Source organism: Podarcis gaigeae (assembly GCF_964106915.1).
Source record: "Podarcis gaigeae genome assembly, chromosome: 11".
In the NCBI taxonomy this organism is placed as follows: domain Eukaryota; kingdom Metazoa; phylum Chordata; class Lepidosauria; order Squamata; family Lacertidae; genus Podarcis; species Podarcis gaigeae.
The window spans coordinates 22,818,159-22,842,658 of NC_139687.1; the positions used below are offsets into that span (position 1 = coordinate 22,818,159).

Consider the following 24,500-nt stretch of genomic DNA (forward strand, 5'->3'; position numbering starts at 1 on the left):
CCCATCTGTTCCTATAAAGCTGCCAATTCTCACAGAGCAACTTGTTGCTCTGGTACAGACAGCCTACCTCTGCTTGACCACCTGCTAAACCATCTGTTGCTTCTGGGCCACCTGCTCTATAGGGTCTTATGACAGTAACACCTAGGAATCCATAACAATAGTGAGCATTCTTAGTAAACACAGCTTCAAGATAATAAGGTAGTTCTCATGCTTCCCCCATATCATGTCTTATTAGACTGTAAGCTCTTGCCTTACAATCTTTTTTTGTTTGTTTTTTGCTTTGTAAAGCACAGTGAATACTGGTGGTGCTATATTCATATATTTATTTATCTATTGAGCTACATATGAGACATATTTTATATATAACAAACAATTCAGAGAGTTTTTATTTATGTTAATTTGGAATCTGTAAGAATGTACTCTCACTCATCCTGATCTGCTGCCTTATCAGTTCAATGTTATATCACTGGTATTTGGCTGAAATAAAAATGATGGACCTTGATCTGTTAATCTGCAGTCTTAAGATGATGATTCTGAAAATGATAATATTCATGTAGTGTTCTGAAATCAAGGGGTCTAACCACGAATGGATGTTTTCAGGATCTTGCGCCTAAGGATATCCTAGGGGTTATTAGATTATTAATAAAAATTCTTCTTATCTGGGGCAGTGAGCTTAACTGTAGGGAGCAGCATAATAGAGCAGATTTTTTATATATTTTTTGCTAAATACGTGAAATGAAATGAGCTTCAAAAATATAACCATTTCACTGCATGCCTCTTCTGTTTTTCTTTTTCTTTTTTTGTTTTGCTTTGCTGCCTTTCAGTAAGTGCTAAACCCTTAGGGACGGTGTTTGAGCTGTGGTACCCTTTTTTCTTCTATTCTGCTTGTGAAGCCCAACTTAAATCTGCTTTTTAGTGAAGACAGTGCTAAAACTTGCTTTTAATGTGAGGTTCACTAAATCAAACCATACTTCTGGTTTTTATTTAACTTTTAAAAGAGTATCGCTTTTGATATTTGAATAGGACAATGAATCGGCAAAGAAAGTGGAGAGCCTGCTCCAGACAGAACTGATGAAGGTTTAATAGAATGTATTTGCATTTTTCCTTAAGCGCTCTGCATAAATTATTTAAAAATTTTAATATTATGGAATGTCCCTTTGCCCAATCAGATGACATAGTGCTTGATGAAGCTATAATTGTGCAGTTCCCTTTTCCAAAACAGTTCAACAGTTATTTACAGTGGTACCTCAGGTTACATACGCTTCAGGTTACAGACTCCGCTAACCCAAAGATAGTGCTTCAGGTTAAGAACTTTGCTTCAGGATGAGAACAGAAATCATGCTCCAGCGGCACAGCAGCAGCAGGAGGCCCCATTAACTAAAGTGATGTCTCCAGTTAAGAACAGTTTCAGGTTAAGTACGGACCTCCAGAACGAATTAAGTACTTAACCCGAGGTACCACTGTACAGCTAATACACCATTAAACATAATGTCATTTCTAAATATGTTGTCTTTGGAAGTTGAGCAAAACTCAGTTGAATACCACCCATTATTTATTACTAAACAGTAAACTACTACAGTGGAACCTCGGTTTTGGAACACAATCTGTTCTGGAAGACTGCCCAACTTCTGAAACTTTCGAAAACCAAGGATCAATGGGTAGTCTGCAAAATCCATTGAAAAAATGGAAAAACACGCCTTGGAAGCTGTTGGACTTCCGAGGCGCGTTCGAAAATGAAAACATTCACTTCTGGGTTTTCAGTGTTTGGGTTCCGAATCGTTCGGCTTCTGAGATGCTCAAAAACTGAGGTTCCATTGTATATGGCTATGTGCACATGTAGCACTAAGCCAAACTATGCTTTACCACAAGTGTGTTGGTTCCCCAGGAGGAGATTGCAGCCGCTTTGCTCTACCCTGGTTCTTTTGGCAGAGGAGCCAAGGTTTGGCTTAGTGTGTTCTCCAAACACGGGGTCACGGTTCAACCCTTTCTGTGATACGCAGACCAGACCTGTATCTGTTGCTGTCATTTGTCTGAGGCTGAAACTTGGAACAAAGTGTTATGGTTCAGAATATGACGCGGGTCCTATAAGTTATATCATTAAATTCAGTTCTGATGTGGCAAGCTAAAATACAGGGGTTCTTGTTGGATTGGTAAATTAATGCAAGACAGGAAAACACACACAAATGCAAATCTGGCAGATATGGGCTGGGCTTTTTTTCTTCAGTCAGATAGGGTGTTTGTTTGTTTCTTTGTTTGAATTGAGAGATTGTCCTGTCCATTTTTAAAGAACCCAGTACTTTCCCCTCAATAATCAAAGCTAGCTGCGTATCTAAAATAGAATGTATTTACCCTCCTCAAGTGAAAAACACAAATGTGAAACACTGCTTTTATCCCTTGACTGAAATAATAAGGGAAATAGGGAAACGATCATTATACTTCCAGTGTAAACACCCTTATTCAATTCAAGTTTGAGTGATGCACAATTTTAACCTAGTGGTCTTGGCTCATACCGTATTGCCAATTTCAGCAAGCTGTGTTCTTATGTTAAACTACATTAAATGAATGCATCTAATTCTCTCTTAGAATTTGATGAGTGTTTTTCAGCTGGCTCTAAGAGCTTTTCAGGGGAATATGATACAACATTTTTGTGTCGCTTGTTACATTTTCCAGGACATTGGCTAAAGCTGTATCATATATCCATTGTTGTCAGCAAGCCCTCCTGGAATCATTTTTCATTTCTTCACACAGTCAGAGTTCTGTTATTTCTAAAACATTCCTTTCTTAAGTCTATATGTGAGCTAATGAGATCTGGTTACTATTTCTGAAAGGACATTTTCCCCCCTGGATTCTCAGCCATATAACTAAGTCTGAAAGAAGAGAAAATGTTGCCAAAGAACCAATAGTTTGACATAAGGTTGTTGACATTGATGAATCATTTTTATTCATATATCACAGAGGTAGCCTTGGGGTAAACTAGCAAAATGGAACTGAAAGTCGTTTAGAAAGAGGCCATTTTAGGGTTGCAGATAACGTCATAGCAATAAAGAATATCATCTGCATTTTCTTTGGGCTGACAAGATTTTTGAAGGCAGCTGTCCATAGAACTAACGTGCAAATTGGATATTTAAAGATCAGCTTTATTCTTCATAATGTCATGATTTTGTGAAACCCAAGACATCCCCTTGAACATAGTTTTAATGCCATTTTGCAGGAGTAGACAACTTATCTATTGTTTGCTTAAGAATCATTAACTTAGCTAATGCACAGTATTTTGAATAATTTTATTAAAGTCATGCGTTACTGCTATGCTCTGTCGATGTTTTGATGACATTTCTGTACAACTATATTACTGTATCTCGGGGTTTTTTTTTTAATTTGAAACCAAAAAAATGTATGTTAGAAAGAGTTCTGTTTTATAAATACCACAGACCATTGTTTGTTACAAGACTTACATGATTCGGATTGGCTGTAGCTTACATTATCCATTAAGATTTGAGTTTAATGTTCAAAATATGGATATCTGAAGAAAATTCTCATATATGGCCCGTCACCTGATTAAATAAATCTTAGTTGTTGTTTTTTGTCCAGGGGTTCCCAAACAGTGGGACAAGCTTCATTCATGTGGTCATTTGTGTGTCTCTGGATTTGTGGTTGAAGACAGGTGACGGCACATCCAGCGCATCAAATATTTATATTGATTTTTAATTGTGTTTATATTGCTTCTTTTATTTCTTACATTGTACATGCCAGTTTGAATTTTATGAAATTCATATTGCAATACAATAAACTATGATATATAAGAAATAAAAGAAGCAGTAAAAGATATAATTAAAAAGCATAATGCATCTAGCACAGTGCATTACAATTGCTCCAGCGGGTAGAAAAACATAAAGCTGTGAGCCGAGACCCTCAGGGATTTTCAAGTGGTCAGTGAGAAAAATTGTGGGTGAATCACTGTAGTAGAGAACTATTGGTGCCCCGCTTTCCACCGTAGTTATGTCTGTGAAACGCCCAAATGGTCCCCAGCTTGGAAGGATCCAATCTTTATTTTATTTTTCTACCTCATATTGCAGTCAATGGGAGGGAAGTTGTCTGTATTGTTTCCAGGCCTCATTTAGAATGTTTTTGCCACCTGCAGTTTTTATAAATACTCTTTTTTATTTAAAAAAAATCTGCAGCTTTTAAAGTTTGCAAAGGCCAAAGTTTCAAAAAAAAAAAAATCAAAGGCATGGAAAATTTGATCTAGCCAATTAATTTTAGTAAATGTTGTACTTAGTTATTTAAATGTTGTTACATAACTTTGACAAATTATAATTTTCATATCCTGCAGCCCACTGGTCACATAAAATTTGCCAGGAACTGCCTTAAGAGCAAATTAGATAGTCTAACACTTATATAAGCAAAACCAAGCATCTGCCATGAGTACAAAGATATGGAACTGGGGCAACTTCTTTGGCCCCATCTTTAATAAGACCATTGGCATCTCCAGCCTCTAATACTGTACTTGACTCTTGGCAGCTTTCCAGAGCTTCCAAGCACTGCTACCTGTGATCTTTTAACTGACAGTACCAGGGATTGAGGGACGCGGGTGGCGCTGTGGCTAGAAGCGGCTTAGTCATGCTGGCCACATGACCCAGAAGCTGTACACTGGCTCCCTTGGCCAATAAAGCAAGATGAGCGCCGCAACCCCAGAGTCGTCCACGACTGGACCTAATGGTCAGGGGTCCCTTTACCTTTACCTAGGCTACACTTTGCTTCTAGAATGTGTGGTTCCCTCCAACTAGGATGGAGACTAAAGCCTGCCCTTACCGGGGATTGAACTGGTGGGTGGGGTGCTTATACGTGAAACGAATGGCTGCTCACCCCTTCTCGGGTGGGTGGTAGTTGTGGACCTTACCCCTGTCCAGCAGCTAGGGCCTGGCAGAATGAAGGTGTGGGGATTCCCCACCCAATGCCAGCTTCAACTGGGCCAACCAGAGGCTCTGCTGGTTGAGCAGTGCCCTGCAGACTGGCTGGGCATTGTCTGCAGGCTGTCTCTGGTCAGCTGGCAGCCTATAAAAGCCACTTGAGCCTGCCCTCTGCAGCACAGTTGGCTGAAGAGTACTCTGTTGCTGAGTGTCAGCAGTCAGAAGGGAACACACTGAAACAAAGGTGAGGCTGGAAGACTGTTATTGTTCAGGCAAAGTCTCAGCCCTTGTCTAGGAGAGGCCATTGGGCAGCCTGAATCTTCTGGGCCACTCCATAGCACCAGAACTCTTCACCAACTTGAAAGGTGTTCCACCTCACACTTCTGATGGCTCACCACACAGGGCAGCTGCTCACAGAGCCAAGAGCCCCTGGTTAGCTCCAAAGGGTTCTGGCACCAACCATACTTTATAATGTTATCAATACAGAAACAGATGGAAACCAAACCATAGCATCTAGAACATAGCTCGGTATTATGCAATCTGCTTTTCTTATATTGCATTCTAAAATCATAATTACATTTGCTGATTTTCCTTTTCCCTCATTCCTTATAATAGCTCTCCCCCCAAACTCTGACCTTATTACCAAATGACTAAAATGTGTATTATGTGAATAGTCTTTCTATTAAGTGAATCTTTGCTGATGTTTTGTGAATTTATTAGCTTGGTGTGTAGTTTCCCCCTAATGGACAGGCGGAATTAAATGTAATAGCATTGATCCCACCAATGTCCTACTGGTCACCTTCTCCTGTGTTCTTCTCAGTGAGCACTAACTTTTGATTATACAATTATTCATTTAATTATGGCACATCCTCACTTTACTTCCCATCTAATTAGCTAGATAACTCCTCTGTCATCACATGAATAGTATTAGGGTTCATAGATATTTAACCTAATGTTTTCCATTGGCTCTAGTGTCTATATGACTGCCACATCACATTAATTAAAAAATAGCATTAGGCACACAGTAAGTAAAATGGAGCAAATAGACAGAAGTGAAAAATAAACAAGATTATTGAGAGCTGGATCAGACCAGAGATTAATGCAGTCCACCATTTTATTTCTAAGAAGAACCAGCCAGACGCTGGCTTGATAATAAGGCAGTTTAGCCCTACTAAACTACCTGCTTGCAGCAAAAGCCCACAAATACTTGTGATGGAGTATATCTTTTGTCAGTACAGTTTTGCAAAACATGACGCTATCCAATAAAGTTTTAGATAGAATATTCCAGTATGGCAGGCATTTACACTTGTACCATGATATGAATGAACCAAAATCCTTCTGTTGTGACATAACTGGTTTATCCCTCACAGTGTTAAGTTTCTGTTTTTTTGAACAAAACACAAATGGTTCAGATACAGCAGTGCCCCAACCGTCGAGTCTTTAGGAACAATATCATAGTTAAATAGAGCCAGTGAGGTAGTTCATCTGGAAGAATTTGTGCATATGCTATATATATTTTTTTCATTTCAGTGGAAACTTACCCCATCTAAGTGGCTTGGTGAGATGTTGTTACCAACATTTTAGAGCACAGAAGCACTTCTATATAATCCTATCTTTGGAGGGAAAGGACCAACTAAAATGCCACATGAAATTAAATGATACACTGAAATTGAGATCTTTTTCTAGATGCTGCCTTTTTCTTATTGGAGCACTACTTTACCACTACTCCACCCAAACAACCTCACCTTGCATCGCTGTCTGATTGTGGGTGAATTACTTTTTACCAGTGCTCAAACTTCTAACTGGAGTAGCTGATAAATATCACTTCTTGCCCCCAACAAGCACCAACAACTCCAAATGCCAGATTTCATAACCTTTGGTGTGCCTAAGTTTCACCAGCAGGGGTATAGGAGCAAGGGTCATCCATACACCATTTTGAATTACTTGTCCCAGTCCCACTTTTTTTTCCTTTTTGGAGGCTATTAACTCACTTACTCCATTACTCAAGCATCCACCTCCTACAGTTTTTTAAAAGAATGTTTTGCCCTACTCTTCCTAATAGGTTTTGTAATATTACTCTTCATTCATTCATTCATTCATTCATTCATACTCCACTTGTTATCCAAGGAGCTGAAGGTGACATACTTGTTTCTCCAGTATAGGCTGGAGCTGGGACAGAGCAATGGGAGCTCACTCTGTTGCGGTGATTCAGACCGCTGACCTTCTGATCGGCTAGCTCAAGAGGCTCAGTGGTTTAGACCACAGCGCCACCTGTGTCCTGCCAACCTAGCAGTTCGAAAGCACGCCAGTGCAAGTAGGTTAATAGGTACCGCTGCGGTGGGAAAGTAAACGGTGTTTCCGTGCTCTCTGGCTTCCGTCACGGTGTCCCATTGCACCAAAAATTGTTAAGTCATGCTGGCCACATGACTTGGAAAGCTGTCTGTGGACAAACACTGGCTCCCTCAGCCTGAAAGTGAGATGAGCGCTGCAACCCCATAGTTGCCTTTCACTGGACTTAACCATCCAGGGGTCCTTTACATTTAACCTAGGCTAAGAGATAGTGACCGGCCCAAGTTTTCCCAGTGAGCTTCTTAGCTGAGTGGTCCTAGTCCAACACTCTAAGCATTACACCACACTGGCTCTTGGCAAGCTCTGATGTAGTGGAGTGGCCTCTATGGAAAAGAACCCTTGCTCTGGCAATCTAAGTCTTTACATTTAATGCAGGTATCCGAGACCCGATTTAGCAGAAGCTATGCCACATGAAAATATACTCTCTATATGTTCATGTTACTGGTACCTCTCTGAAAGAAGTTAGCATTTATGAATAAAAAGTAGTTGGGAGTAAACACTGAAAACAACTGATCCTAATGTGAATATAGTTTTCCTGTTGGAAAAAAAATATCAATTTATTCTTCTAATTTGGACCAATGTTTTTCTTTCCTATCCCGAAACATCTAGGTTGGAATCAGTGTTGGGCCTGATGGTCCTTGGAGAGACTGCCAAATTAAACATGTCCTGCCTGAGAGTTTTAATGGACCTAGTGAGAGATTTTATTTCAAGCTCTCTGCCTCTTCAGAAGCAGGTAACACCCAAGCTAATTTAGATGCAGGGAGGGAATGTGTTGAAAACCCTAAATGGAATAGAAGCAAAGCATTTATTTTCTTTACTGTTTGTCTGTGAAGTTTATGTTGGCGCCAGTATTCCCGGTTGGGCAACTGACTAAGCAACCAGCTGTTCTAGTCGAATAAACCTGAAATCTGTAGCCCAAAACACCAGCAATGTCTGATATGTTCAACAGAGGAAGCCACTTGTAATACTTACTTGGGAATAAGCCCCATTGAACACGATAGGGTTATCTGAGTAAGCATATATAGAACTCAGCTGAGAGCTGCACTGTAAAAATTGCAGTGCATTTATCTGCCTGATGCATAAAATGTATTTGGTTGTTTAAATGTCTATCTACCACTGTTCCACCATGTTCGTGGATATATGTAGTTCCTTTCTTCCTTTAGAAATGTAATCTTAGTGTCACTGGAGTTGGTACATGATAGAAATTTCACATTTCCTTCTACAGAAAAAGATCTACAAGGGAAACTTCTCATGCTGGCTTTGGCCTGTGGGATACATATATACCAATCTACTCAAAGAAGTCTGTTTACATGGCACTAGTGCAGATTTGCAAAAAACGGCTTTTCTTGGATTCTGTGATTGTGTCAAGGAACATAAAGGTGACAAAAGATTAAGAGGGGCAGGTTTACTAGATCTCTTGAGCTACCGCTCTTCACCTGATGACCGTAAGTACCAAAGATTCAAATTTCCTCCTTCATGTTGAGTGTATGTAGACATAAGGAGCTGTATCCTTAAAGCATCATGTTTCAGTTGATCTAATATAAATGAGCAAAGTTACTGCATTTGCACTGAAACACCTAATTGTCACCTATGCATTTATGAGTGATAGTTCCTCCTTCAGAAAGTTCCAGAACAATGTCTTATTATAAGAAAGGTTAACTATAGAACTTTTAAACCAGAAGAAGCTGAGAAATTTCGTGATGTATCATACCACATGAATTATGAACAATGGCTTTTATTTTTCGTCTGTTAAATGTAAATACTGTGTTGTGTATATACCTTTGGCCTACATATTACTTGTAATTATAATGATAAAAATACATTTTTTAAAAAGTGCTCCAAATTTCAGGATTATAGTAAAAAGGTATTGGTCTTGTTGGAAATTAATATTACAATATTGAACACACTTACTAGAGATTTAATGGGGCTTGTTTCTAAATAAATATACTTATGATCAAAGGAATATTCAAATTACAGCCCATGCTACTTTCAGTCGGCACATAATAACTTCTAATTAAGCACTTTAAAATGTGCCCTTAAGTAACATGAAAAGTTGGTGTGTCATGTCTTCTGGAATAAAAGAAAATCCTCTCCATGCTTTTACATACTTAACAAATCTCAAGCACGCATTAATTGAACAGGAAATTTATGATGTTTACTAGTGCTACTAGACAGAAATAAAAGTCCAAGCATTTTAATGCACAGCTGACAAGACACTGATGGTACAATTTATTTTACAGGAAAAAGTTAAAGCATTTGTTAGATGATCAGCTGGGATCAGTATGTTTGGAAAACGATATGATTTGTCTGTAGTCAACTTTAGCTGTGGAACTGGTCTGGCTGTCAACTTGCAGTTCTCCCTTGGGTGCCATCTGACTAAGCAAACTATGAATTACTGCAGGGGTTTTGGCACTGTGAAAAAACATTCAGCTACATATCTTAAGTTACTGGGATGCGGTGGGTGGGTAGGGGAAGGAGCAGCTTCTCAAATATCCTATGAGATTTGTACAAGATCACAGGCAACAATCCAATCTTGAAGTTAAGTTTACTACTTGGGGGGGGGGGGAATTGTTTAAGCCACAAGAAAGTTTATTTTAAACTAGATGAGCACTGGCACAGAGTCATCTGGGATCACAATCAATCTATTTTTTTGTAATATCCATGGCACATTATTGATAAAGAAGATGTGATATTTGGAAAGTCATTTTAGCTTATGGAAGGCTAAAAAATAGGGACTTCAACACCTGTGATTTCAAGACAAAGGCTCACTTTTGATACTACTTGTCTCTATTTTTATTTTTAGGATTGCAGTAACAGTGACATCTGGACTGAAGCTGAAGTTCAGATGCACAATTATGTTATCAGCAACTTCTATATAGTGTGAAAATGTGCATGTTTTAAAGTCAGTAATACTAGATGTGGAATGACAAAATTTGATTCACTCAGTAACCTGGCAGTAAAGAGCTATTCATTACCGAAGCACTAAGCCAAGTTTGGCAATTTACTTTGTTCACATATGTTAAGTGATATGATGGCACTTGAAAGCATAATGAGCAATGGAAATGGAAGGAATACATGCTTGAAACCTGTTGAGTGAGGGGAAGTGATATGGTGGCCAAGTCAAGTGGTGCTGTTTGTTTCATTAAGGGTTCTGGCAATTTGACTATGGTAAGAAGGAAATGTGAGATTACTCATAGACTGTTTAACAACAAGCTAACTCTATGTAGTATTATGCTGGGCTCGCTCAAGCAGTCACAGCTTGAGGTCTTCCATGGAAGCCCATTTCTTGGATAACTGTGTAATGTTATATTTCATTTGGCTATTCAAAGCCTTTTGGTATCTTGAAGTGGAGGCCAATAACATCTACTTGTGAAAATACTTTAGGGAAGTTTCTCCACCCCTCCTTTTATGTATAATTTATTTATTTAGCATCTACAGTAAACATGCAAGAGTACAACGTGGCATAGCCGCCCCCCAAAGCCAGTATCACAAGGAAACTACAGTTTAAATTTTGTCTGTGCAGGGAGACAATAGAGGAACAAGGAATGGAAGGGATAGATTAGGGTAGCAGAGCAACCAGGATAGAGGAGGAATGGGGAAAGGTCAGGCAAACAAGGAAGGAATAAACACAAGTGAATGCAGTTCTATTTTAGACTTCTTTCATTTGTTGGCGTGGATTGTTGAGTTACATGGGAGAGGTAGCTGCTGGGGAACGGGGAGGGAGAGAGAGGTGGCACCACGCAGGTGAGAAGGACTTCCTGGGTTATGAAGCAGAAAGGGCAATGGGCAGAGTAAATTAAAGAAGGAGAACCCCAGAACTCATCTATTATTTCCCGTCACTTCAACACAGCCATTCTAATAGTTGATCAACTTGACAAAAACTGGTTTCAAGTAGCATGTGCTGAAACCGAGTCCATCATATCCTAAATGAACTCTATAATGTATGATTTGACATAGTAATAATAATAATAATAGTAATTTATTATTTATACCCCGCCTATCTGGCCAGGTTTCCCCAGCCACTCTGGAATGCTCCCAACAGAATTAATGATGATGATGATAATACGATAAAATGATAAAACATCATACATTAAAAACTGCCTAAACAGGGCTGCCTTCAGATGTCTTCTAAATGTTAGAGGGTTGTTTATTTCCTTGACATCTGATGGGAGGGCGTTCCACAGGGCAGGCGCCACTACTGGGAAGGCCCTCTGCCTGCTTCCCTGTAACCTCACTTCTCGCAGTGAGGGAACTGCCAGAAGGCTATCGGAGCTGGACCTCAGTGTACCTAAGCACCTTTTCTCCAAAGTGCACATTTCCTAATACCTTCCCAGGCATTCTCCCTTTAATCAGAAAATACTCATTTGCACAGGTAAATGCTACAATATCTTTGTGTGCCGTGAACATGAAAAGTGCAGTAATCGTACTAGAAATGTACCACCTTTGTGGTAGGGTATAGACATTTTCTGTGACCTGGATGGAATTGCAACAAGAACTTGGAAGCCAAGCTGACCTGAGAAAATCAATCTAGGATAAATTATCAGCTCCTTGTTACCTACACTGTAGTCAATAAGAGTGCAGTGACTACCTCACAAACCTCATTTAGGTACATGCAGACTGCCATAGCACTAAATATTTCCCAACCCTGCTCTGTGAACCCCCACTCTGCTGTAGCCATGGCAAACACTGGGATTGATTTAGCAAAGTTATTCTTGTTGGTATGTGCAGTTTAGTTATTTGCAAGTCAGGGTAAAAACCCTGTTCGCTAGACCTTTGGCTTGGGAATAACCTACCTGTTGTGCAGGAAAATCATGTTGGTCAACCCTTTCCTTTGGGGGTAAATAGCAACTTTGGGGGAAAGGAATGATTTTGCTGGGGTAGGGTGCATCACCACCTTCCTGGCAAAAATCAGTCCAGAAGTAAATGAAAGCTCTGAGGGAAAAGAGCTGTTGCCAGCCCAAGTACTTATGAGGTTCGAGAGGAGTTCACAGAGGTTACAAGCACACATACGCCACATCAGCTAGGAAGAGGCTGATCTCAAGGATACCATCAATTCAATGGAACCTATTCACTCATGGCTACAGGCATGCCTAGTGTCACGGTCTGGTTTATGTGTGATCGAAGTCCCGGTTGAGGACGTCGGGACCAGGGGCAAGATGGTGGGGTGGGAGCAGGAACGAAAGTCCAGAAACCAGGAGTCAGGAAGCCAGGAGTCCGAGGGTCAAGGAGCTGGGAGTCAAGAAGCCAAGGGTCTGAGGGTCAGGAAGCAGGAAGTCACAAAGTCAAGGGTCAGAGGATCAGGAAGCAGGGAGTCAAGAAGCCAAGGTCTGAGGATCAGGAAGCAAGAAGCCAAACACAGCAAGACAGGAAGCGTGTTGATGTGGCAAAGAGCCGAAGGGAAATGCTGACCTTATATCCCTTCCCGGCTCTTGCCACCAGGTGCTGTGAGTTACCAATCAGTCTCACCTGTGCGGCTGCACCTTGCCTCTTCAGAACAAACTTAGGAAGGCCCCAGTCCTACTGGTCACAGGGCCTGGCTCCTGCACGCACTTCTGACACCAAGATGCTCAGGAACAGAGGCAGCATCATTCCTATCTGGCAGCTCTCATTCATAAGTCTTAATCCAGAGGATCACAGATTCCTCATGTGCTCCGATGACATTCCAGGAATGGTTTGGATAGCAGAACCAGTTATAAATGTCAGTTGATGCCAAGCAAGCCAGTGCTAAAACAACATCTCGTGTTATGCTGTTTGCAACTCTTTGCTGGACAGTACCCCTGCTATGCAGGACCTCTCGATCTCTGAATCTTGGACAGCTCCTTTTGCCTTTCTGGTTAGGCAGAATTTTGGACCAAACATTAGGGTTGAGAATCAGTGCTCTCATCTAATTGGGATTCCCTTGCAGCTGCATTTTATTTAGTGTTGTTTGACCCTTAGATCAGGCTTCACTGCAATAATTAGGATATATGTCCAGGTCAGTAAAAAACATATCTCATTTTTGTCCTAAATAGATTTGGGGTCAGTTTTTGTTTGGGGTAGTTCAAATGAAGTCTACGAAGACACAATTAATCATGTTAATTCTTCCCATATGTAGTCCAGAGCACACATTTATTTTTATGTGTTGAGCTTGATTTTGTGCATAATACAGGAATACAGTCATTGCAAGTGAAAGATCATTATTGTTTTTTCCAGTCCATCTTAATATTTTGCTTGTGTACATATAGTCCATGGATAAGTGGGTCAAAATGCCCTTTACATGCTCTTTGTCTTTCATTTTTGGTAAGGTAACAGGCCCCTTGTTCTCCTTGTCAACGCTGAGATGAACTTTTCATCCTTTTCTTTTGCATCTTAACAAGATACATACTGCACGAAAAGCCTATTATTAACCTTCCTTTTCCCTCTAATAGTTGTGTGCATCTTAAATGATCTTCCCACATAGCAATGTCGATGACATCTGTCATAAAAGCTGAGACAAATATATGTATGCTTGATTTTAAAGGCTGCTTCTAAAAAGCATTGCCGCCGCCACTGTCAAACTTCAGAAATGTTATGGAAAACAATCAATGTCTTTGCTGTGCATCTGACCTCGATACATACAATTTTCATGTTTATCTTTTTGAGGCAGCCAGGAAACTTACCGTATTTTTCGTTCTATAAGACGCACCAAACCACAAGACGCACCTAGTTTTTGGAGGAGGAAAACAAGAAAAAAAATATTCTGAATCTCAGAAGCCAGAACAGCAAGAGGGTTCACTGCGCAGTGAAAGCAGCAATCCCTCTTGCTGTTCTGGCTTCTGGGATAGCTGCACAGCCTGCATTCGTTCCATAAGACGCGCACACATTTCCCCTTACTTTTTAGGAGGGAAAAAGTGAGTCTTATAGAACAAAAAATACAGTAAGTCTCAGCAGAGTTGAAGGGGAGCGGGGGTTTGGGAGCTTATCCAAACAATCCTACTAAACCCGTCCCATCTGCATTTCCCTTGAATTGAATGATCCTGCCAAATCTTTTGTCAGTGACAGCTGTGATGTTCCCCCTCCTTAGTAGACACAGACGAAGATATGCCTATATAGAAGGCAGCCCAGCTTTTGGAGGGAGGATAGTGCTGTGCTGTGTGTGCTCCTGCCCACTTTAAAAAATGGTGCCAGGTGTGTGTTTGCCTACTGCAAAGGGAGAGTACATTTTCTCATTCCCTGCTGTGCTGGAAGTAATCACAGAGCTGGGTAAGAACTTTGTCCCTTTCACTAGCACTATCAAATGCAAGGAAGTGAAATCAACCGAACTCACTCGGAGGGCTGTCACAGGGAACAGAAAAATCATCAAGCTTACAAGTGAGGAAGAAAGACTGGAGAGGTTTCATAAAATTGTGAGGTTCTGCTGCAGCTCACTACAGTTTCTCACTACAGTTGTTGTCGTTTGTCTAAAGACTATTAGATCAGTCTCATTTGTAAGGCTATCTTAGGATGTCGTTTAAAACAGAGCATCTTTGATTAGTGTTGGGAATGTTCTAATGTGTTATATCTGTCTTTCTAATTTAAAAGCCTGTGAGGCTGCAGCTAGGACTTCATTAAAGGGAATGGGGGGAAAGTACAAGGGAATTAAGAAACAGCTGTAGAACTATTTTTCCTTCTTCGTTAGAGATAGTTAATCAACTTGGACTAAGCCATTAAGTTATGAATTATGCACTTGCGATAAGTTGTGGGGGATGGTGAATAGGGATGGTTGTATCTTTCACTTTCTGTCAGTTTCATTTTTGGGGGGCTTCAGTTCTTCACATACCTGCATCTCATTTATTTGCATTTTTGTTTTAAATCCTCATGAAAATTCGTCAGCATTTTGGTGTGAATTTCTCCTAATAAACAGATTTTTGAATGCCGTTTTGCCTGATGTACACATTTCTGCCTGCAAATCCCCCTAATTACACACATTGTTACGTATCTTTAGGTGCCTGGCAAAAACATTCCTTTTTAATCATGCCTTTGGCTTTAAGCTATCTATGGCCTTTTCACATGGGTGCAATGTTTTAATGTAATAAAAATAAATAATAATGTAATAAAAATAAATAATAAAAACACACACACAGAATGATTGTTGAGATTGGGGTTGTCAACCTGGTCCCTACCACCCACTAGTGGGCATTTCAGGATTCTAGGTGGGCAGTAGGGGGTTCTACGGCACAAGGTGAATCCTCCTTCCATCGAGCATTGGTGGGTGGCAAGGAAATTTTACCATCAAGAAAGATGCATTAGTGGGTGATAGGTATAAAAAAGTTGACTATCCCTGTTTTAGATCCTCCACCTGCCCTTTATGCTGGCTTTAATATATGTATGTATTTGCTTTTTGCTTAAAATACTATAAGTCACTTTGAATTGCCGTGGCAAAAAAGTGACCAACAAATTTAATAAATAATGATACAGTGGTACCTCGGGATGCGAACGGGATCCGTTCCAGAGCCCCGTTCGCATCCAGAAGCAAACATAACTAGTGACAGCACGTCTGCGCATACACACGTCGCTTTTCGCTGCTTCTGTGCATGCGCGTGACATCATTTTGAGTGTCTGCGCATGCGTGAATGGCGAAATCCAGAAGGAACACACTCCATTACTTACGGGTTGCCGCGGATCGCAACTCAAACGTGCTCCACATGAAGCATATTCAACCCAAGGTATGACTGTAATAATTTATACATGTTACATTGATCAAATATATGCATTTCAATGCATACTTTCTCCTAATGTGTGCATTTTGGTACACATTATTTGCATCACAAAATTTGGAGAAACATGAATTTCGAAGGACAGCTGGGTTTTGCTTCATAAATGGTTTCAGAAAATGAGAATGATAGATTCACATGAAAATTCAAAATGAATTGAATTACTCGCCCCCCTCCATCCCTAGTGGCAAAATGTTTGGTTAGCATCTGTCTGTGTCTCAGGATACAATGGAAGAGTGCACCTTTGTGGGTGAAATCAAACCACTGGAGAGTTACAGCGCCTGCTGTGGCTGTAGAGATGGATATGGATGTGTTTTGTTGCAGCTGGGGCAGATGAAGGCATGGTGTTTCTTCTTTCTGTGCTCCTCCCAGCAGTCATTGCTCTTCTGGTCACTTGGATACACGGCCTGACTGTCTCCAGGTGCTATGGTCATCTGCAAGGAATTCCCATATGGCAGGACTAATCTTGCCAGCCCTTAATGTCACATTTGCAGGCATCTTTGTAAAGCAGAGTGGGTCTGCCAACAGGCCTGGTTGCCTGAAGCCAGCTCCCTGTAGAGCACATCCTTGGGGATCCCACCATCTTCCATTCTGTGGACACTTCCAAGCCAGCGTAGATATCGCCGAGCCAAATAACCTTAATACAACAACTGCTTTACATCCTATCTGTGCAGTGACATGCATGAAGGTCCCCAAGAGCACTCCAATAGCTCTTATGCTTACCTTCAGTAGTGATTCATAAAGGAAAGAAACTGACTCACCAGTATGCGCTTGGTTTTCCCTAAACAGATGCTGTCAAATTATTGACCACTTCTGACCTTGCTTAGCTAATTAGATCTGACAAGATCACAGCCCAGGATACTCTGTCTGGGGCTCATTGCGACAAAGATCTTTTTGGGTTGTCTGTTTACCTATGGCCATGCCATAGTGGGACCGAATAAAGCCTGTCAGAATTCCCATCACTCTACAAAATGCTTGTCTTGCTCCTACTTTGAAGAGTTCAGTTTTCAAATTTTGCTAAAAATGTCAGGTCTCTCTGCCATTATCACTGCCTCATCAATCACATCAACAAAAGCTGAGCTCCCATGGAGAGCTTATTAAAGTCTGGGTTCAATATATTTCTTCTGCATTTATGTTAAAGATATTTACGCACGTACACAAGTGTATGTGTATATGTATGTGTGTATGTGGACGGGAAAGAGTGTACGTGTACATGTGTGTGTCCGTATGTATATATATGAAAATACGAAGGAAAGCATTTGCAAAGCAGATAATAAATGTAGCTGTGCTTCCAATTTATGCGTTACCCACGGAAAGCCATTCACATAAAATGAACATATTAAACTTTAATGTATAATGTTACACAAACGGGAGCTCCTATTGGTGTCTGGAAGGTATTATTACTATTTTATTTCATTTATGAATTGCCATGAAGCATCTCGAAGCAATTTTGCAATACACTAAAAGCCACATACAAAACAACTGCACATATAAAAACAATTTCAAATAAATTCAGATAATGACTAGAAGAAAAGATTCCGCTCGCTGAAAGAGAAAATTCTTCAACAAATGCCTAAAAGGCAATAAAGACAGTCCTTGTGATAGGTAATGGGAGAAAGTTTCAGAGGGCAGGTGCTGCCACACTAACAGCTGAGTTCTGTCATTGTCAACCCTACAGGTTGTCCTGTCCTGCAAAATGTAGTGATTGGTTAGTTGCGGGTGGCGCTGTGGGTTAAACCACAGAGCCTAGGACTTGCTGATCAGAAGGTCGGCGGTTCGAATCCCCATGACGGGGTGAGCTCCCGTTGCTTGGTCCCTGCTCCTGCCAACCTATCAGTTCTAAAGTGCAAGTAGATAAATAGGTACCACTCCAGCAGGAAGGCAAATGGTATTTCCGTGCACTGCTCTGGTTTGCCAGAAGCGGCTTAGTCATGCTGGCCACATGACCTGGAAGCTGTACACCAGCTCCCTTGGCCAATAAAGCGAGATGAGTGCCGCAGCCCCAGAGTCGGCCACAACTGGACCTAATGGTCAGGGGTCCCTTTACCTTTAACTTTATAAGGGACGGGAAGATCTTTTAGGTATCCTGGCCGCAACTTTATAAGTCTGTGTACACTACAGCTAGCACCTTGAACTCAACCCAACAGCTAATTAGCAGACTCTACCATTCTTTCAGCTGGGCGATGATCGTATTCTGTCTCGGTGAAAAATCAACTAACCACAGTTTGCACTAGCTAAAGCTTCTGGGTCACCTTCGAAGTCAGTCCCACACAGAGTGCATTGCCGTGATCCAGACTGGAGGTTACTAGCCCATGTATGAGAGTGAATAGGTTGTTCCGGTCCAGAAATGGCCACAGCTGTTTTACCAGCCACAGCTGATAAGACACTCCTAGCCACTGAGATCACCTGGGTCTTTAGTGACAGAGATGGATCCAGGAGCACTTCCTGATGAGGACCCTGCTCCTTCTGGGAGTGTATGATCTCATAATTGCAGTTAACCAATTATCTGCACTCGGGACCAATCACACACAGCACCTCCATCTTGCTATGATTCAGAGTCAGCTTGTTAGCCCTCATCCAGCCCACAACCGAGTCCAGGTATCGGAGCTGTTAGAGGAATAGATCTGGGTCCCATCAGCATATTGATGACACCTTGCCCTACGGTCTGTACTGTATCTAAGGAATGCCTAAATAAGTGACCTATTTTTTTAAAAAAAAACCACAACACTGCCAGTTTATTCGAATAAGTATTCTCATATTTCAAGCCTCTGTTTCTGTTGAGCCAAGTAATGTATGATGGAATATTTCCTCGATCTAATTTTACTATCTAGGATCCTTCCTCCCTTTCTGTTTTCAATAAAGATTATTGACGCTACGGACTGATATCGGTACAAATATTTTTGTGACAGGACAGGAGCCATAAAGTTAGCTCATACAGAAGAGGCCACACAGCCGAAATATTGGGAAATACTAGAAAAAGATGGAGATAACTGGAGGTTGCAGAGTATGGAGAAAATAAAAGATAAAGTGCGAGATTGGCTACATTATGCTCAGATTAAAGAAGTTTTTAAGTCAGACAAAAAGATAGGATTCCAAGTGGAGAAATCAAAGTTAGAAACAGAACTGTTAGAACCCAGCTCTAAGATACTTTCAAGAATGTATAATTTGCTGCTAAAATGGAATACACAGGATGAAACGGTTAAAACAGCTATGATAAAATGGGCACAGGACATAGGGTATAACATTATGTTCGCTGACTGGGAAAAGTTATGGACCACCGGTATGAAGTTTACGGCATGTAATGCCCTGAAAGAAAACATTATGAAAATGATGTACAGGTGGTACATGACCCCAGTCAAGCTTGCAAAGATATGCCATTTGCCTGATAACAAATGTTGGAAGTGTAAAGAAGCTGAAGGAACATTCTTTCACCTCTGGTGGTCCTGTCCTAGGGTGAAGGCCTTCTGGGAAATGATATATAATGAGCTGAAAAAGGTATTTAAGTATACCTTCCCTAAGAAACCAGAGGCCTTCCTTTTGGGCATTGTCGGCCAGAGTGTGCAAAAGAAGGATCGAACTTTTTTTATGTATGCCACAAGAGCAGCAAGGATACTTATCGCTAAAGGCTGGAAAACTCAAGATTTGCCCACATTGGAAGAATGGCAGATGCAACTGATAGACTATATGGAACTGGCAGAGGTGACTGGCAGAATCCGAGACCTCGGAGAGGAACTGGTGGAGGAGGATTGGAAGAAATTTAAGGACTATTTACAAAAACATTGTAAACTGTACGAATGTTAAGAAAGATGTAAGATTTGTAATTATATGGCTCCAACAAATTAGTAATAAGGGATTAAATTTAAAGGTAACTGAAAGAAAAGACAAATTTTGGATAAATAATACGCCAGAATTAAATTTTAAAGAATAAGTGGGATTTAAATTCTAAAATTTGAGATTTAATATTGGACAATTACATAATATAAATTGAACTAAGTAAATAATTTGCTAGAAAAATTTATGCGTTCAGAGTGCAGCAACAAGAGATGAGAGGAAGTCCAAAGATGAGAATGAAATGTGGTTATTGGAAAATAATATGTTTTTATCTATGTTGTTTATTGTTTAAAAATTTAATAAAAATTATTATAAAAAAAGAGGCAGAATAATTGGGGAAGGCTGGGAGAACCGTCCGCGGGGAGTCTGGGGTGTGGGTGTGTGATTTTACAGTTTGTGAAAAATAAATGCACTTTATTCCAAAAAAAAAAAAAAAAGAAAAAAGAAAAAAGAAGAGGCCACACATTTCTGCTAGAGGTCCTGTTGCCTGTTGAAGATGGTTACACCGCGGCAACAAATTCATCCTTATTTATTTTAAGTTGGGTCCATGCATGGAAGGAATGCTTTATGTTCAAAACGTCTTAGTCCTGACGCTGGTGTTGGAGAGGTACGGGAGAGGTGGGACACCTGCAGCATTACTAAATACATTCTTGTTTCTCAGTGGTTACTCTATTAGCAGTGAGCAGAAAACTTGAATTAGAATATGAAAGGAATCATTTTCCTTTTCATATTCCTTGAATACCTAATGGATCTTTCTTCTTTAACTTTCTTTCTTTTCAAAGAGCTTTTGTTGCGGAGGCTTTTTATACCCTACCCTCCACCCCCAGCATATTCACTTGCTGAGCTGTCAAGGGCATATATGTCTTCCAATATATAAAGCAACATTTTTGATAGCTGTCACTAGGTCATGCAAAGCAGAACTGAAGAGAGAGCCTTGCAATACTGCTGGGGACCCTGGATGACTAGTTTCATAACAGATTTCTCTCAATGTCTAGACATTATTATTAGATTGCAGGGCCCCCCCCTTTTTATGACAGTCCTAACATATTGCCATCTGTTTGTCTCTGTAAGCAGGAATAGATGCCATTGATTGAGTGACTAATTGATTGCAATAAATACAAGCACTTCTATAGTATAGGCCCTCTTTGTCAATCTTTTCTATTCAGGAATAGGTGATGTAGCTTAATTCAAACGGGAAAAGAGCCGTATGGCTAATGATGAGTGGATTTATAAATTCATTTATGAGTGGCTAGAATATAGTAGGTTTGGTCTGCAATACTTGTAATTTCATTGCATGGATTTCGAGACAGGCTGTATGTAGGCTGACGATGTCACTGTTGTGCTTGCAATAACCTGACATTGACTCACCAAACTTCTTCTTCTTCTTTTTATTATTATTATTCCAAGGGCTGTATTTACCTTTAGCCAACCCACTGGAAGTCACATGCTAGGGTTGAGGGTGTCACCCGCACTCTTCAGCTGGCATACCGCCTTGTTTCTTTCTTTTAGCAGCTGCTTTCAAAATTGGTGAGATCATGAGCAAGGCATGAATTTGCTTTGGGACTCAGATCACAACTCCAAACTCCTTATTTAGAGTAAAGATGAATCGGGGATAGTTTGTAACATTTCACCATCTTTTGGGTGAAGCCTTGTTGGTAGGAACTCCATATTTCTCTGCTAGTTTTCAACATATAAAAGGAGTATTGGCATTCCAGGAAAATGAGATTCTAGCTCTGTATCTGCTGTAACTTAGAAGGGCAAGGAATTCCTCTAATGGGAACACTTCAAGGTAGGCATGTGCTGAAGCCTTCAGACTTCATCACATCTCAGAGTTTACATATTCCAGTCTATGTTATTAACATGATGGTTTCATCCTGTAACTAACTTGGCCCAGGGTTTTAAAAACGTCCTTACTTGAAGTTTTTTTTAAAAAAAACAACACCACAAGCTTCTCAGATAGACTTGACTTCATATCTGCCTCGGCATCTTGCTTATGACTTTCCATTACATTCCAGGTATAAACATAGCCTCATTTCTGCCCATTCGTTGATGTAACCTGGCTACCTCCGGTATGTAATTCTTACCTGAAACCTGGACAATCTTGGCTTCACTTCTGTGAAAACTGTATCCAAACAAACATACGGTTCCCTCTGCTTTGATTCATCATCTTGCTGTACTCACTCTTTAGATGCAATTTTAGGACTTCAATGCTTGTATCACAATGTCCAAAAGCATTTCAAGATTCAGTCTGGATGAAAGTAATTTGGATTGCCTGCCAGGCCTGTGTGGCGCCATTTCCTCATTCATATGCTCAGCATGAACTCATCCATTCTTGTCTAATTAATCTTCCACAATTTTTTTTTTAATCTGCCTATGGTTGTCAGTATTTCTATGCTTCCTTGTTCTCTGTATATTATCTTAAAAGTAAAATATCACCTCCTCAGCCAAAAGACTGATTAAATGCCATCTCTTAATAGTTCCCTATTAGGGCTGTGATCTGCAAACGAGTTGAGTGAAGATTTTCAGGAAAGTAAGCTGCTGTATAGCTTAAACCTATCCATTTTCACTCAGTCCCACTGAGTTCAAGATGTCTTCAAGTAATTACGCATTATATGCATTGTATTTAATGGAAGCCTTACATTTTGATTCTGTGCACGTTTACTTGGAAGTAATTCACGTTGCATTCAATTAGGCTTACTCCTAAGTAAGTGTACACATGGTTGCAACCGCAGAGCAAGTTTACTAGGAAGCAAATCCCATAGATTCTAACTGGACTTACTCCCTAGTAGTGCTTAGAATTGCAGCCTTGACATCTTTGGGTATGACCTACAATCTTTTCCTATAAGAAAAGATACCTGTTCCTTTCAAGCTTTCTCGGGATTTTCACCCCTGAAAGATAATTGAGAGAACCATTACTGAGAACTCCTGCTATGGAAGATGAGTCTGTGGTGATCATGACCAGTGACTTTTTAATGTAAGACACAGGCTTCATACATTTCTGAAGCAGCCAGCTAATGTATTTAATGTCTAAAGATTCACATGTAAATTGTGCAAGTAATTAATGCAGTTTCTCCGCAAGTTTTATCGGCTCTCACATGGTTCACAATGGAACTATTGTGTTCACAGTGGGTAAGAAATTGAAAAAAATGCTCAGTGATATTCTTTGGGCTTTTTGTTTGAGAACATTAACAGCTGTCAATTGCTTTCACACCTTGTTTCTGGGTTTCTTGTGGTCACAGGAGTGACTTATCCTCTGGAGCAGAGTCACAATAGTCTCCCAGCAGCAGAGTTGTTCCAGCTTACAGGGAGGGCCAAGGCGGTGAGAGCAGAGCTGCTGGGACACACTTGTGAGAGCCCTTGATTGGCTCAATGTGATCTGGAAAGCCGCAGTTGCAGTGATGCCATTGTTGTGGCTCTGCCTCACTGGGCAAGTCACTCCTGCTTGGTCATCTGGTTGGCCATTTGGAAAATAGTGGGTCGGACTCAGTAGGCATTGGGCTGACTATGGATTCATTTATGTCCTTATTTTAAACACAGTTTGCCTTCCTGCCTTTATTCTCATCCTCAAGCTATGGTCGAGTATGGCTTGTGAAATGATCAACAATCCCGAAGGGGGAGTTCTATGGAAGTAAAAGGCTTGTTAAAAAAAAAAAAAGATGGCGGCCCAATAAAATCCCACTTTTGGCAGAAGTGGTAGTGCCTCATATATTGCCTTGGGCATCAATGGGCCAGAACTCTGCTTCCTGGACTGTTGGCTTGATTGAGCAAGAATTCATATCTCCTGATCAGCTGTTGACCGGGCAGCCCTTTCTCCCTTGGAGTACTGCTAGCTGAAATATATTTACATGAAGGGTGTGTTTAAGGAGTGGTCAATTACTGCATACAAAGGTAGACTTCCTTTTCATTCCTATGAAGGGATTTTGCTACATACATGCATGCATGCGTAGGACTTCTTTGGACATAGAGGACATTTGCTTCCTGCAAGAAGAGGATTCCCTGCATGCAACTGGAGTATTGCATGTACATCAGAACAACTGGATTGCAGCCACTGCAGCCTAGTAGCTAGGAATTTAAGACTGTGCAATTTTTCATTTATCATATTTATAATGCAAACAAACGGTTGCCATTTTTAATGATTCTAGATCGGTGTTATTTTACTGAAATATTCTTTGTATCTGTGGATAGGATTTCCAAATATGGGTTATTACTCTTCAGTCATAACCAACAGCACTATCAGGAGAAGGCATTTTTTAAGTGATAGCAGGGCCCATATGACAAATATGGTAATGACAAATATGTGATACATATTTGTTGCATATAGTGGTTATTATTGCAGGAAGGTAGCCGTGTTGGTCTGCCGTAGTCGAAACAAAAGAAAAATTTAAAAAATCCTTCCAGTAGCACCTTAGAGACCAACTAAGTTTGTTATTGGTATGAGCTTTCGTGTGTATCTGAAGAAGTGTGCTTGCACATGAAAGCTCATACCAATAACAAACTTAGTTGGTCTCTAAGGTGCTACTGGAAGTGGTTATTATGTTTTTTGTATCGTCTGGGTGTAGATGCTCTAGCAAAAGAAGCAAAACTAAAATACCGCAATCCTCTATATTTTTTCTCTTGTACAACCTCAACTGAGTGCAGGACAACCCTGTACATGTCTGTGCAGAAGTAATCCACATTGAATTGCACCAGGTTTTCAGGTTCA

At 40.4% G+C, this 24,500-nt stretch overlaps 1 protein-coding gene across 5 annotated transcripts in view; it reads left to right on the forward strand.

Annotated features, from left to right (window-relative positions):
* Window positions 1-24,500, forward strand: part of TMEM232 (transmembrane protein 232) — a 141,839-nt gene that overhangs the window by 45,633 nt on the left and 71,706 nt on the right. For all 5 annotated transcript variants that reach the window (XM_083702322.1, XM_083702326.1, XM_083702325.1 and 2 more), the window contains 2 exons: window positions 7,866-7,989; window positions 8,482-8,701. In XM_083702322.1, the coding sequence (XP_083558448.1) occupies window positions 7,866-7,989; window positions 8,482-8,701 (344 nt within the window). The remainder of the gene's footprint in view (window positions 1-7,865; window positions 7,990-8,481; window positions 8,702-24,500) is intronic.